A 14,760-nucleotide genomic window follows, 5' to 3' on the forward strand; every position below is an offset into this window, starting at 1 on the left:
TTCCATGGGGAAGAAAAAGAAAAAATAAAAATCTATTCAATTTAATTGCAAGAATGAACTAATGGAAAAATGGTCTGAGACAAACTGATCTCTTGAAATAAAACAAACTTTCATTTCTAAACAATATCACTTTACAAAAATATGTAAGTTTAAATAATGCTTAAAAAAATTTTTCCAGAAATTCTTTGAGTGAACTAATAAGAGAAAAAGGACACTTCTGATCAGTTAATTGTCTTTGCTATTTCATTTATATGCACAATAATATACATTTTAAAGTTAATTTAACTTCACGTTCAAGTCAAATGTTGTTTGATCAACTGTGTTTCTACCTAGATCAACAATTTTATCTTTGCATTTTAGAAAGGATAAATAATTAATATTTTGTTCAATAAAATACTTAGAAAACAGAATCCACTCAAATAACTTGGTAACGGGAATTTTAAAAATGCAAGTACCTTGACTTCTTCACATAATTCAGTAAGTCGCGCTTCCACATCCATTTCCTCTGAAAGGAGTAAAGAGTAATTGGAGGAAGTATCTCAATGTTAGATCTGTAAACTGTTTTTGAAATTATAGAAATAAATTAAATTACCTTTAAAAAACCAGAAGGTTGCAAAATATCGGACTATATTAAACGAGTTAAATTTCAATGTAATATATTTTTCTAAACACATTAATCATGCAGGTAATGTGATAATTAGTAAATTCTATGTTCTGATTACAGGCATACCTCGAAAATATTGCAGTTCGGTTCCAGACCACTGCAAAAGAGTGAAAACTGCAATAAAGCTAATTACATGAATTTTCTGGTTTCCCAGTGCATATAAAAGTTACATTTATACTATACTGTAGTCTATGAAGTGTGCAATAGCATTATGTCTAAAAAACAATGTACATACCTTAATTTAAAAATATTTTATTGCTAAAAAAATGCCAACTATTATCTGAGCCTTCAGTGAATTGTACTCTTTTTGCAATAGTAACATAAAAAATCACAGATCACCATAATAAAATAATGATAATAATGAAAAAGCTTGAAATATTGAGAGAACTACCAAAATGTGATACAGAGACACAAAGTGAGTAAATGCTGTTGGGAAAAATGCTGCCAACAGACTTGCTTGCCATAGGGTTGCCGTAAATCTTCAATTTGTGGAAAACACAGTATCTGTGAAGTGCAATAAAGTGAGGTATGCCTGTATTAAGTAGTGGGTTTCTGTTCTCATAAGAGGCTAACACTGTCAAGGAACTACTGACTATATACCTCGAGTAACGTACACAACTGCACCACAGAAAAGATAAAACGTACAACTAAGGTTTTATTGCACTTCACATATTATAAATTCCAGTGATCTTAGTATTTTGTATTACATATGTACATGCTTCACTTTTTACAAAAGCTCCGCTTTTTACAGTAGCTATAGTTCAAGTCAAAATAATTTTTATAACCAAAACATATATAAAGCATGCCTGGAATATAAGCTGTTTAATGAAAATGAATGACAAAATCCTTTCCGACAAAAAGTAAGTTTCTATTTTAGTTTAATAAATTCAGTTGTCTATCAGACAGTCTAAAACCGAGGCAATTTTTTCCCATATAATCCTGACTTATTTAATGTATGTTACAACCATTTACAAAGGGGGGTGCAGATTAATTTACAATCAAAATGGTAATATTTACAAAGGAGTACAGAAACTAACAGAATAGAAGACTTATTACTTTTTGCAGGGAATACATTTCGCTAAAGCCTGAAATATCATGTTTAGATATACTCAGTTTTTCTTCAGAAATCAAACTAAAATGAGTTCTCCTAAGAGAACGCTAACAGCATAGCGTCAGCACACTACATTCCATAATCGTGTTGCTGTAAGGGAGTTTAACTGATCGCTCTCACACAAAAGCAAGAATACATTCTGTGACATCCTTGAATTCATTCATCAGCTCACTGTCTCGTAAGGTATACTGAATGTTTACTAGTTGATAAAAAGAATGATAAACATTTAAATTTGATAAAATAAGCAGTTACACTGATGTGCTGAAAACAACCAAGCTATGATGGGAACAACAAACACTCTGTTGGTAACTAAAACCAGGAGGACAAGCAAATGTTTTGGAATTCACAAAATATATAAATAACCCACTGATAACCAAAGAAATCTGCTGAGATTTCAAAAATCATTTCACCGTCAGGTAAATCAGTGGCTTCTAATGTTAGGTTTTCCAAAAAAAAAGAAAAAATCTGGCAGACCCTGTATTAAAATCATAACTTCCATATGCCAACATCATCATATGTTTTCACATCACTCATGATGTTTTCCTTTGATAGAAGAAAATCAGCAAAATTGGTCTTAGTAGGTTACATATCCTATGAATTTTTAAAAAATGAAAATAAACTTTTTAGAGTTTTGATACACTTTTCTCATCTTTACATACAAGAGCCTAAGTGCAGAAACTGGTCCATTTGCATTATGGCTCGTGAGAGCTACTTCAATGCAAACACCTTCAGGGATGCTTAAATGCAAAACTTAACTTCAAAACCTTTGAGATGAAATGATTTCAACATCATTTAGGATTTTAACTAAGTTTAATTAATTTTTCCTTTAAAAATGCCTATATATCTATTTATACAACTGTATAGAAATGTATACAGGTTATCTTCTTACAAGTTTTCTTTTCGGCAGCGCCATGCGGTGTGATCTCAGTTCCCCAACCAGGGACTGAACCCAGGCCGTGGCAGCGAAAGTCTGGAATCCTAACCACTAGGCCACCAGGGAGCTCCCTACACACTTTGTTTTACCTTGGCTCCTCCTGCTAATTGAAGGTGGCAGCTTAGAACACATCCTTCCATATTTTCAAATATATACATATATGAGATCTGGAGTCACTGCTTTCCAAAAATGGGTGTATTTTACAAACGTGCTGAGATTTGCTTTTTTTCTCTCAGCACTACTCCATGTAAATGGGATATGCAGCCCTAAAGCACTTTTTTCAAATGGCTGCATAATATCCCTTGGTGTGGGTACCTCAAAGTCCATTCTTTGCTGAATGATGGACATTTATTTTTGTTTTCAGTGTTTTGCCACTAAGAATACTGTGATCAACGTGCGTGCACATATACCGTTACATACGAGTACTCCTTTCCGTGCTACAGATGAACAAAAATGGAGTTGCTAGGTCGAAAGGTAAATGTATCTTAAATTTATCTTCTAAATCTATCCACCCCCTCATCTCCTCATTCATTCAACAGATATTCATAGCATAGTTCAGATAATACCAATACACTGCTAGGAGTTAAGGATGAAAGATATCTCAAAAAAAGTGTTATTAACTAACTTCACTATGTTTTAGTTTTGAATCAAGTCTTTTCCCACTCAACCAAATACTGGGCCCTTCTTTATATAGGCCTTATTATATAAGCAGCGTTTTTAAAAATTATTTAGCATGCTCACATCTAAATTGATAGGCTGACAATACAATAGTTAATGAGAAGTATATTTTTATTGCTAAAAAGACCACTAAAACATGTCATAAACGACCATAATTTCACACCATAATTCTTTAATTTTATAGTTAAGTTACTTAATGAGAATATAAAATTATATTCTAAAATAATGATCATAAATAAATCTTCAACCTTTCTTTTTTCCTTCCTGATAACAAGATAAGTTTCTCACTTCACAGTTTTAGTGAAAACTGACACAATTTAAGTATTTCTGGGCTAGTTTTCATTTGAGAAATGTGGAGAAAGATTTTGGCTCCTTAAATTTCCTTTTGTCCATACTTCTGAAAACTGAGAAACAAATGCTGTGATTTAATTTTATTTTTTATTTCTACAGCTTTTAGTAACTTTTAAAAAATGTAATAGTGATGGTCTATTCAACACCAAGTAAAAACTTTCAGTATACTTATGGAAAGATAATAAATTAAGTACTATTGCTATTCAAGAACAAAAGTCTATAACATATAAGGAAATATATCAATAAAATAATGAGATCACAATATTTCCTTTCAAATGTGTAACATATCTGGATAGTGGCGACTTGATATTACTGTATTTTGCTTTTTAAACTTAGAACAATAAAAAATAAATACAAATTGACTCAAAAAACAAAGCCAGATACTAAAGATGCTTCTCTCTTTACTTCTGTAATGCATGAAATTAGCTTCAGTTTTTAAACCACATTTTATTACCCTTAGCCCTACCCAAAGACAAACTGACTTTGAACAAATTTAAGGCATTACCATTAAACCAACAAATTCTGGCAATGAACATGGTTTCCAAAAAGTGCTCTTTGTAGGAACTCTAAAATGAATATGTCAAAAGCCAAAGAAATCTTTGCATTTAACATTTCCAGTTTTAAATAAAAACTTCAATATTAAAATTAATTACAAATTAACCAAAGCTTATCTACAAACCAAACTGATTCTAATAGTAAGTTCTTACATAAGGGTGGTAGGAACATACAATATTAAGAAATACATATTTATGAAATTTGACACTAATTTAAAGCAAAGTTTCCTGCTAATTAAAAGGGATTATTTACTTAACCTATTTGTAAACGTACCTAGACAGGTGTCTTTCTGGGTTGGTGGCTGTTTTCTTCTGAGAAGGCGCTCATAAAGGACCTGCATGTTGGCCTTGGCTAGTTATAAGGATTGCACACAGCACTAGTTACTATACTCCTTTTACAATAAAATTTATTAGAATTTTCCAATTTGTTATTAATAGTTTTAGTATTGATGTGATAGTGCAGTTAGATTAGAACACTAAAGCAAAATCTTTCAGTTAGTTAATTAGCTTATTAGAATTACAAATGATGTACATTCACGTTTATGTTACTTTGTGCTTTTTTCTATTTAAGTGTATGTGCCACTCAACATTTCATAATCCAATATTATTTTTATGTTTTAGTTTCTTAAACTGAGAACTTTAGAGTTGGCAGGGGTCTCAGAGATCAGCGAGGTCAACCCCCTGCCTTTACAAGTGTAGAGACCGGGGCCCCAAAAGGTTACATGACTTGGTAAAGCCTAGATTCCAGAATCCCTGACACCCATTTTCAGTAAGAGTTCCTTGCACCAAACCAATATTTAACTGTATGTCATCAAAAAAATGTACATCATTCATCTATGAGAAAAGAAAAAGACACAAGCAGAACAGAATTCAAGGCATTATTTTTAAAAAGGGAATAGAGCTTAGATACACTCCTCACACACCATGGTGGAATTTAAGACTTTTAAATATATACATATTTGAAAACTCAAGAAAAGTGCTAAATAGTAGAAGGAAATAGAATACATCCTCTAATCAAGAACTACTTTACAAACTTACTAAAACTGGTGAATATAATGATGTTTAGTCAACAGTGTTCTACAGAAATATTATCTAGTGCCTACAATCTAATTTTGCTAGGATAAAAATAAACAATGTTAATAGTTCAGAATATGCAATCGTTTTTTTTGAATAGTTAACATTTTTAGATGTTTTCCTAGAATATGCATTCAAGAATAAACTAAAATTCACAATAAATAGAAAATATAAATAATGAAAAGTTTAAGAATAACACAAAGTATCACTGATAAATATTTACTGAAGATGAATCTTGAATTTAAAAATCCCTAGGAAACTACTATAAAGTGTGTGCTGATGTCTATGTACTTTTCAATTATCAACAAAAACTGTATTGTGCTATTTCATTCATTCATCCATTCAACAAACATATTTTGAGTAAACACCATGTGTAAGGTACTAATAATTTTATTCTACCACTATTATTTACTTATTTGAAACTGAAGTCTAGGGGTTTGCTTTAGAATTTTATTTTCTGATAAAATATTTTAAGCAAATAATTTGGAATAAAATTGATATTCATTTAGTAACTGACTCCTGAAATTAAACATAAGGGCTCTTTTAATTATGATATTTTCTACATTATATTCATAAGCCCAAAGTAATACATATGTGCCATAAAAGCCATCCTTACCCCAAAGTTAAAAATCTTATAAATAAATGAATTATCATACTGAAGTTAGATAAATTAGTGCTAATACTGTCTAAGCTATTTGAAATAAATCTTTGCCTTTGAAAAGAGACGCTTGTTTCCTTTAAACATTATTTCCTTTTGTACAGAAATATTTTTTTATAAGTTAAAATGTGGTTCAAGTGTTTTTCCATTCGGAAACATTACACATTAAAACTCTGAAAATTCCGTGCACGCAGCACGGACAGGCCCACCTCAGACAGGGCTCTCTGTACTAACCCGCAAGAACCCCACCCAGCTGTGGGAGTCTCTCCTGTCTCTCTCAGTGCTGCACTGACTCCTTATTAAGGGAAAGGGGATGTCAAAGCTCTTCAAAGACCTAGAAGAGGCCTGCTCTTTCCTCAGCACTTTGCTCAGCCCGAAGGAATTCCTCCGTTAACCAGTTTTCCTTGTGGAGCTTCCTCACGCCTTCTGCTTTCTGGATGCCCTCCTCTTCCCTTCCTGATGCATTCAGCACATCTGGACCCCTTCAATCCTCCTGCCCTTAGAATGGAAACCAGTTTGCATAAACAGTCCCAGTTACTTACAGGTAGTAAGTGACAGCAATGGTGCACACATGCACATGCAGTGCTGAGCACTACACGATGATGCCTCCACGAATTCAGCATCCAAACTACTAATAGATTCTCCTATAGAAATGCCATTCCACGTGGTTTCTGTGTCACACCACTACTTTTCAGCAACATGGTATCGCCCTTCATTAACATTATGGTTTAATAGTTTTGTGGTCTGACCATTAAACCTAAGTTAACCAAAATGTATCATATAATTCTCCTAAGAAAATGTGTTTGAATCCCAAAGAACCAAATTAAAAAATACATGAAGCATAATTTTTCCATTAATTGAGGATTAGTGATAGCTTAAATTAGTTCTATTCTACAAACAATTCTTTCATTTTCAAAAAAGAACATTTTTTAAAGTTTACATTTGAGGCAGTGGTCTCTTAAAGGATTTTCCTAAGGGAAATAGAAGATTCTAAGTACATGGAACAGCAAGGAAAAAGAATATTCCAGAGAATAGTAATCAAAAGGTTTCCGTACTACCATTTTTGACTTGAGGAAGAATACATGAGCAAGAAAGAACAAACATTTTCCTACTGCTTGTAAAACTGGGGAAACATTGGGATCCTTGAATTAAGCATTCTAAATAGTCAACTGAATGACATTTGTTTCTAGTCAAGTCAGGAAAAGTGTGCACTCAACTGACTGATAATGAAATTAATCCAACCCGTGGGAGCACCTGCTGACAGGCAGTGGTACAACAGCCAGCCTGTTCTCACAGCTGAACTTCACTGAGGTACAGATCACTTTCTTACAATTCTTTTGTATCTCAAGATAGGCCGTTATAAAAACGGGCTAATTAGTCTCAAACCCAAGAATTATTTTCAGTAACTATTTTTGATAGTGCATCAATATTGTTAAAAGACAGATCCTTGAGGAACAAAGAAATAAATAAGAACAGTGATTAATTTCAGTAAAATTTAAAAAGTAATTTCTGATTTATTCAAGTATGTAATGATGAAAATAATTTATTCTAAAGAGAATTAAAATGTGCTTTTTATGATGAGCTATTAGCTGATATTTGAAAGTAAAAGCTTATAAAACTTTCATAAAATGTCTGAATAAAAACATTTTTGCAAATCTCAATAATTTACCTTCTGTGAAGTGATATATGTATTTTGCAAACTACAAGTGGCATACAAAATCAAGGCAATATGATTTTTTATTGTGTATTACAATATACATGCAGATATTAATGTCAGACAAAAACCGAAGACTGGTGTTTTAAAATTATTTAAAAAATTTTCAGAATGTTAAAACCGCGTAATGTTATTATTTTTTGAAATGAAATAAAAGAAATAAGATCTGAGATCACTTAAAACCAAACATATGGGGCTTCCCTGGTGGCACAGTGGTCGAGGGTCCGCCTGCCGATGCAGGGGACGTGGGTTCGTGCCCCGGTCCGGGAGGATCCCACATGCCGCGGAGCAGCTGGGCCCGTGAGCCATGGGCCGCTGAGCCTGTGCTCCGCAACGGGAGAGGCCACAGCAGTGACAGGTCCGCGTACCGCAAAGAAAAAACAAAAAAAACCACCAAACGTATTTAAAAACAAAGGTCCCAAGTACCTACAATCTGCTTAGCCTGCTAAATATTTGGAAGTATGGATTTAATTTATGTTACCTAATCTATCTAATTTCTCTTCCCTATCTAATAATTCTATGGATAATTACATTTGTTTCCTAGTAAGCTTTCTGCTTGTATTCTAAGAGAAGGAGTAATATTGACATGCTGTTCAAAAAAATCTACCAAAAGACTCATGTCAAACTTAGCACCAAGAAATTATTTCTCAATATCATACAGTTTTTTTAATTTCAGAAAGTAATTATCAAAGATTGAAAAAGATGAAGTTGAGAGAGAAGCAAAAGTGAAGCACATAAACTTGGTTTTAGTACAGAAACTATGGCCAAGCTGATAACTAGCAATATGAGAATGAAGAGAGTGCCTTGAACTAAAGCAGAGATCTGGCTACTTTCAACATACCCAGTTCTAGTTTCTGACAAGAGGGAAGCTCTTCCGTTACCGTAATGAAGTAGCTGTGCAGCCCCTTGAAGGCCAGCAGGAGGGTGGCGCAGAGGGTGTAATGGAAACGGTAGGCGTGACGCAGGAAGGAGTCTGCAATGACGAAGCTGAAGCCCTAAACAAGGAGTCGATTTGGGACACACTGTTAGTAACCAAGAGTCTAAAAATAGCACCCTTGAAGCTTAGAAAAATAAAGGATTTACAAATCACAGTTAATTCTAAAACAGGTAAGAAATCTAGCAATATCTTAGGCAGTTGTTCTCATTCATACAAGTAATTTAAACACAGGAAACTTCGACTGAGTGGTACTCCACTTCTGTAGTCTGAGCCCCCTTTTCTTTCAGGGGAGTAATGGCTGTATTCATACTGCTGGGTCTCAACTCTGGGTCTCAACTCTGGCAGTGACTCTTTACAAGCACCTTTGCAAAAATGATTCTACCAGTTGTGTGAAGGGAGCAGGGGGAGAGAGTAAGTAATAAAAAAGACCCCGGCTGTCAAAGGTCTCTATCCATTAAGTCTTGTAAAATCTTGAGGTATCAGGTTCGTTTTCAAAAAAACAACTGGAACCAACCAATTTGTTAAGATCATATTTAATTAGATCTGTAAGTTGTTGATCTCAAATAATTAACAAAAGAACGATCACATTCACAAACATAACAGTTAAAACAGATTTCATTCAAAGTAAGAGAGAAAAGAGGATTTATAAACATATCAGTTCTTACGTCTGGTGACAACTGTTTTGTGTAGTTAATACCAAAGACCACACTTTCCAGAGCAGGAATCACAGAATCTTTGTTTTGTGCTGGTGCATTTCTGTTTAACCAAGTGGTCTTCACAGGGCGAGGAAAGCTGGCGGAACAAGCATCACATTATTATTGTCATGAGTCTGTTTAGAGTGTTAAGTTAAATGTTTACAAAAGAAAGTCTCAGAGGGGCAGAATAAAAAGCAAGGGCTTTGCAAGGCTATGATTTCTAAACTCTTCTTAAAGTAACTTTACAATTTTTCCTTTAAGAATTTGAGATAAAGTACTGGCTAACTATAAGAAGGCCAAAGCATTTGACTGGTTGGCAGTTTGGCAAAAGGGAAAAGACAGGAAAGTAAATCAAATGTACCATAAGCAGAGAGCAGCCTTCATTTGCAAAATGAATTTGCTTTGCAAAAATGAAATATCTAGATCCTAGCAACGAGGGTGTCGCAAGTCATTGGTAAATACCACTTGCTATGAAGTGTTTCTTAAAATTGAGCCATTAAAAAAAAAATTGAGCCAAAGAAGCTATATTTAAAAAAATCAAATATAAGAAACAAGTTATACAAAAAACAAGCAGAGAAAAATCCTAACCTCAGTTACTTTAACTAATTGATTTAATGTCTATAGTTGGGTTGATCATAGAAATTGTTTTATATAAATATAATATTTAGGGACTTCCCTGGTGGCGCAGTGGTTAAGAATCTGCCTGCCAATACAGGGGACACGGGTTTGAGCCCTGGTCCGGGAAGATCGCACATGCCACAGAGCAACTAAGCCCGTGTGCCATAACTACTGAGCCTGCACTCTAGAGCCCGTGAGCCACAACTACTGAGCCCACGCACCACAACTACTGAAGCCCACATGTCTAGAGCCCGTGCTCTTCAACAGGAGAAGCCACCATGATGAGAAGCCCGCACACCACAATGAAGAGTAGCCCCCGCTCGGCACGGCTAGAGAAAGGCCGCGTGCAAAAATGAAGACCCAACACAGCCAAAAATAAAAATAAAGAAATTAAAATAATAATAATGTTTAAAAATGTAATACTGTAAGCTAAAAATTTTTTCATCTAGTTTAGAGGACTAAAAAGTCCAGCTATAACAAAACTTCAGGAGAAACCCTGCATTTATAGAAGTATAAATAGTGAGGAACACTACCGTTAACAGGACCCCTCTACCAGCGTACCACCAGCAAAAAGCCTTCCTTCCCCTTGCCTTGCTTTCCTTCCCAACCCTCTCCTTTACAGGCAAAGATGGGCACAGCTCTAGCAGCGAGAGAGGGGACATCAGAGCCCAGGGCAGTGACGGAAAGAGCAGCAACCCCAGTTGTCACAGGTGCCTCAGTCTCTTCTCCCATCGCCAACCAGAGCCAACAGCTAGTCCTCTTGGCTTCTGATTCTGAGCCAAAAATGTCCTCTCCTTGCAGTGAACGGTCTCTAGGAGATGAGCTGCCTCTCCCCACCAGTCTGTGCAAGAGCTGCAGTACCGCAGGAGGAATCGCACTGAGTCACCAGGATGAGCTCTCCGTACTCAGCGATTAGAGAGCAGCAGTGATAACCCGAGCTAACCGCTAGGGACTGTTTGCGCATTTCTTCCGAAAAGAAATGAAGCTATTGTTATAAAGAAAAAGGAATGCTTGAAATAGCTTCGTTAGGGATTCTTAGTGAAATTACAAAACTAAGAAATTCGGAAAACTACTGGAATGTATTTTATAAACAGATTAAAAACTTTAGCATTAAAACCTAACAGGCTATTCATATAAAAGTAATATTGTATACTACTTATTCGAAAGTTATACTTCAAAAAAACATACTTTCCTGTCAAAGAATTTTCATTGAGTTATCATGCTGTTAAAAATTAATTTATTTAATCAACATCTAAAATTGTTTTGAGTAAGTTTATAATAAAATTATATATAATCATAGGAACACTTTCCTGTGTACAAAAGTTATAGCAACTGAGAACAAGCTCTCAAAGGTCTAACAGGAAAGACAAAAATGGCAAAACAACTAGCTCCAGATCTTACTACAGAATAAGTAAGGCAAAGCAGGCCATCAGGAGAAAGAGACTTCTTCCTGGCCCCATGCTCTAAAGACATCACGGGACAACACTGGGGACGTGGGGCTCACAACTTTTACAGCAACGTAAAGACATGCAACAGGCTGTTACTTGGGGGAAATATGTTACATTGTCTTGGTTTTCTATAAATTCTGAAGTAGGTAATTCTACAAAATCACCTACTTAGTTTTCTGATAAGTCAGGTTAACATTATAACCCTTAAGCATCATCCCTAACATCAGTTGCTGGAATAAAATTTGCACCAGAAATGGTAAAGTAGTTCAGAAGTCAAGTCAATTTGGAACCTTTTCACATAAGTTACTGATTTAAAAGTGTCTATCTGTTACCCATGCCACAAGGATGATGTCTTATTGTAAGAACTGAAGAGCTTGAACTGTATTCTTACATTAATGAAAGACAACCCATCTCCCCATGGAAGTGAGCAGAAAAAATAATTATCCCAATGAATTTATTATGATCCAGAATATTATGTACCTTTAGGCTAACATGATACAGTTTAAAATTGCTTACTTAGTAAAGATCCATAAAATTGGTTAATAACTTAGAAAACAAGAATTACTGTATAGATTTAAGAAGATAAATTAGTCTAGAGAAAAGACATAAAAACTATGAAAAAATGAATACACTTTCCCAGAGAATGAATAGTTACAGTCAGCATTGCATAAAAACAGAGGTGCAGACTAAACAATGCTGTATGGTTATTTCCATATTGCATTACTTTTCTTGGTCAGTTTATTTGACAAAGAATGCTCCATATTTCTGTAATAAAAAAGTCATCAATCTAATGTTCCCATGCTCTTATATTTTATTAATACTTTAGTATAAAAATGAAAGTGTTTATTAAGTAAGTGTGACTTTAGAAATTCCTATTTCAGTTATCTTTACCAAAGTATATGTTTTCATTATTAAAGTAAAAGATACTATGTAATTAAGGAGCGGGGAAGTGGTTACATTTACCTTATTAGTGGCTGGTGTAGTGCAACCAACGACGCATGGACTGTCACAGACACGACAGAAAGGTGGAAGTAATCAAACATGACATTGACATGGTGATGGAGGCCTCTTTGGAGGCTGAAGTGCAGCTTCAGTGTTCGGCTGCTTATTAGCTGCAAGGCGTTCAGATCATCTGCCCTATAAAAAGCAACACATTTGCTTATTAGTACGAAAATTTAGTAAAGGCAAACATTTTGTAGCATAGTTTAAACTACCAAAACCTTTAATTACTTAATTATTTTTTAAAAACAGAATGAGAATAATTTTTAAAGCATCACATTTACATTAGACAGTAATATGAAATCTAACAGTAAGAAAATAGCCAGATCTTACTTCTAGTTTTCTAACTATACTTACAGTTTCCATGTTAATGGACTGTTTTTCACTAATGACCCTACAAAATGAGTCCTTTTCGATACTTTAGGAAATACTCTCATCTTAAAATTTTACTCCATAGGGAATACTGTTTATAATAAAGTTGCAGTACAGTGTAGGTCAAATCCTATTGTGATAAATCCCAAAAGGTGCTTAAAATTGTTTTTATGGTACAAAATTTTGTTATTAAGTGTTGCTCAAAAATAAGCAGGTATCAATAATTGGTATATATTTTATTACAGATATTTAATCTGTCATTAGATTTACACATACAAAAATTGAAAAAATGTCATGAAAATATGTCCAAATATATATCTATTTTTAACCAATATGTACATTATAATTACCTACAGCTAATTAACTATTTACTCATTTCAGCTTACTCCACTTATAGAATTGACTTGTTTTAAAAAAGAACCCCTCAAGGAATTCCCTGCAATAAACAAGTATTACAGAGGAGCAGTAGCCACCACGTAAAAAATTCTTATTCCTCCATGGTAGTAAAGAGGACATCTCACAAGCAGACCTTTGAGAAATGTAACTGCTTAGACATTTATCCCACATGTAGTCTGAATTTATATACAATTTTCAAGAAGTATTTCTACAGGTACATTTGAAATGAAAAACAACCCCACGAAAGTAAAATAGTAAAATGGACCTCTGATTCTTGTTTTAAATGAATACAAGCACAGTTTGTCCCCAAAATGTATGACTGTATGTCCGGATGTGTGGACAAGTTCAGGGTAGCCAGTCCTAACACTTCTTCATGGACTCTGGAAACAACTGTTAAGTCTAAGAGTCATCAGTCTTGATAACTCTCTGAATATCAAGAGAGTCCCACCTGAAGGCGGCATCACTCATGCCACCAAGAAAGATAAGCCAGTGATGCAGTGGAATAGAGCTCGGTTGTGTTTAAATGCCTCAAGGCAGTGTACTGTATCAACTGTGAAATTTCTAGAGTCTAGGAAATTGTTTCATGTTTCTTCAAGTCGTCTGACTTTGCTACCTGGAGCTCATGGAATCAGCATGGGCACAAAAAAGTAGGCCTAACCATTCCCATGAGACTCTCCCAGAAGGGAGAAGGAGTCCAAAATAAAGAAGGGGGTAGGCTGGGTTCTAAGAAGAAAATGGGGACTCTAATACAGATAGATAACAGTCATGAGTAACTTACGATTTTTAATTGTTTGATTAGCCTACTTACGAATAATCTCCATCTGTGAAGTGCAGATCCAAGGATAACAGAAAATTCATTTCCTCAAGGGTTTCTTCAATCTGAAGAGAAATTATACTATGAGCTGCCTTTTGAATATTTTATAGAAAGTTAGAAATATGCCTTGAGGCTTTACAAAAAATATTTATCTAAATATATATGAAGAAATGTTTACCTTTTTTTCATCCAACAACATTTTAACTTTGAAGATCATGACATCATTTAAAACAACTTCCTCATTTTTATATAGAATTTGAAATGTTTTACTGCAAATCAGAGAATCATGAACTGAAGCTGGAAAGGCTAAAGTCATACCTAAAACAGATAAGATATGTAATTGACAGGTAAAAGGAAAAATACAATTATACTTTTACTTTACCATACAATTTGATTATATTACTCCAATGCCATGATTTTATATAGCAGTATTAGAACATTTCTGAAAGTTTATTAATTACTATGATAAAAAATGAATAAATATGGCTTCCCTGGTGGTGCAGGGGTTAAGAATCTGCCTGCCAATGCAGGAGACACAGGTTTGAGCCCTGGTCTGGGAAGATCCCACATGCCGTGGAGCAACTAAGCCCATGTGCCACAACTACTGAGCCTGTGTGCCACAACTACTGAAGCTTGAGCGCCTAGAGCCCATGCTCCGTAACAAGAGAAGCCACCACAGTGAGAAGCCTGCGCACCACAATGAAGAGCAGCTTCCGCTCGCTGCAATGAGAGAAAAGCCCGCA

General features: G+C 34.6%; 1 protein-coding gene across 10 annotated transcripts in view; it reads right to left on the minus strand.

Annotated features, from left to right (window-relative positions):
- Positions 1-14,333, minus strand: part of FAM135A (family with sequence similarity 135 member A) — a 63,920-nt gene extending 49,587 nt beyond the window's left edge. For 5 of the 10 annotated variants that reach the window (XR_003001336.1, XM_024731869.1, XM_024731874.1 and 2 more), the window contains exons 1-7: positions 14,196-14,331; positions 14,012-14,082; positions 12,400-12,573; positions 9,341-9,467; positions 8,580-8,733; positions 4,567-4,644; positions 456-505 (exon numbers count right to left, since the gene is read on the minus strand). Coding sequence is in view for 9 of the 10 variants with exons in the window: in XM_024731869.1 (XP_024587637.1) it covers positions 456-505; positions 4,567-4,644; positions 8,580-8,733; positions 9,341-9,467; positions 12,400-12,573; positions 14,012-14,082; positions 14,196-14,234 (693 nt within the window). In the remaining variant the exon portion in view is untranslated. Of the gene's footprint in view, positions 1-455; positions 506-4,566; positions 4,645-8,579; positions 8,734-9,340; positions 9,468-12,399; positions 12,574-14,011; positions 14,083-14,195 lie in introns of those variants that run through there. The other 5 variants (XM_024731875.1, XM_024731872.1, XM_024731868.1 and 2 more) reach the window with 3 other exon arrangements.
- Between the last annotated feature and the right edge of the window lie 427 nt (positions 14,334-14,760).

The sequence above is a fragment of the Neophocaena asiaeorientalis genome, unplaced genomic scaffold (genome assembly GCF_003031525.2).
Source record: "Neophocaena asiaeorientalis asiaeorientalis breed wild unplaced genomic scaffold, Neophocaena_asiaeorientalis_V1.1 scaffold450, whole genome shotgun sequence".
NCBI lineage: Eukaryota > Metazoa > Chordata > Mammalia > Artiodactyla > Phocoenidae > Neophocaena > Neophocaena asiaeorientalis.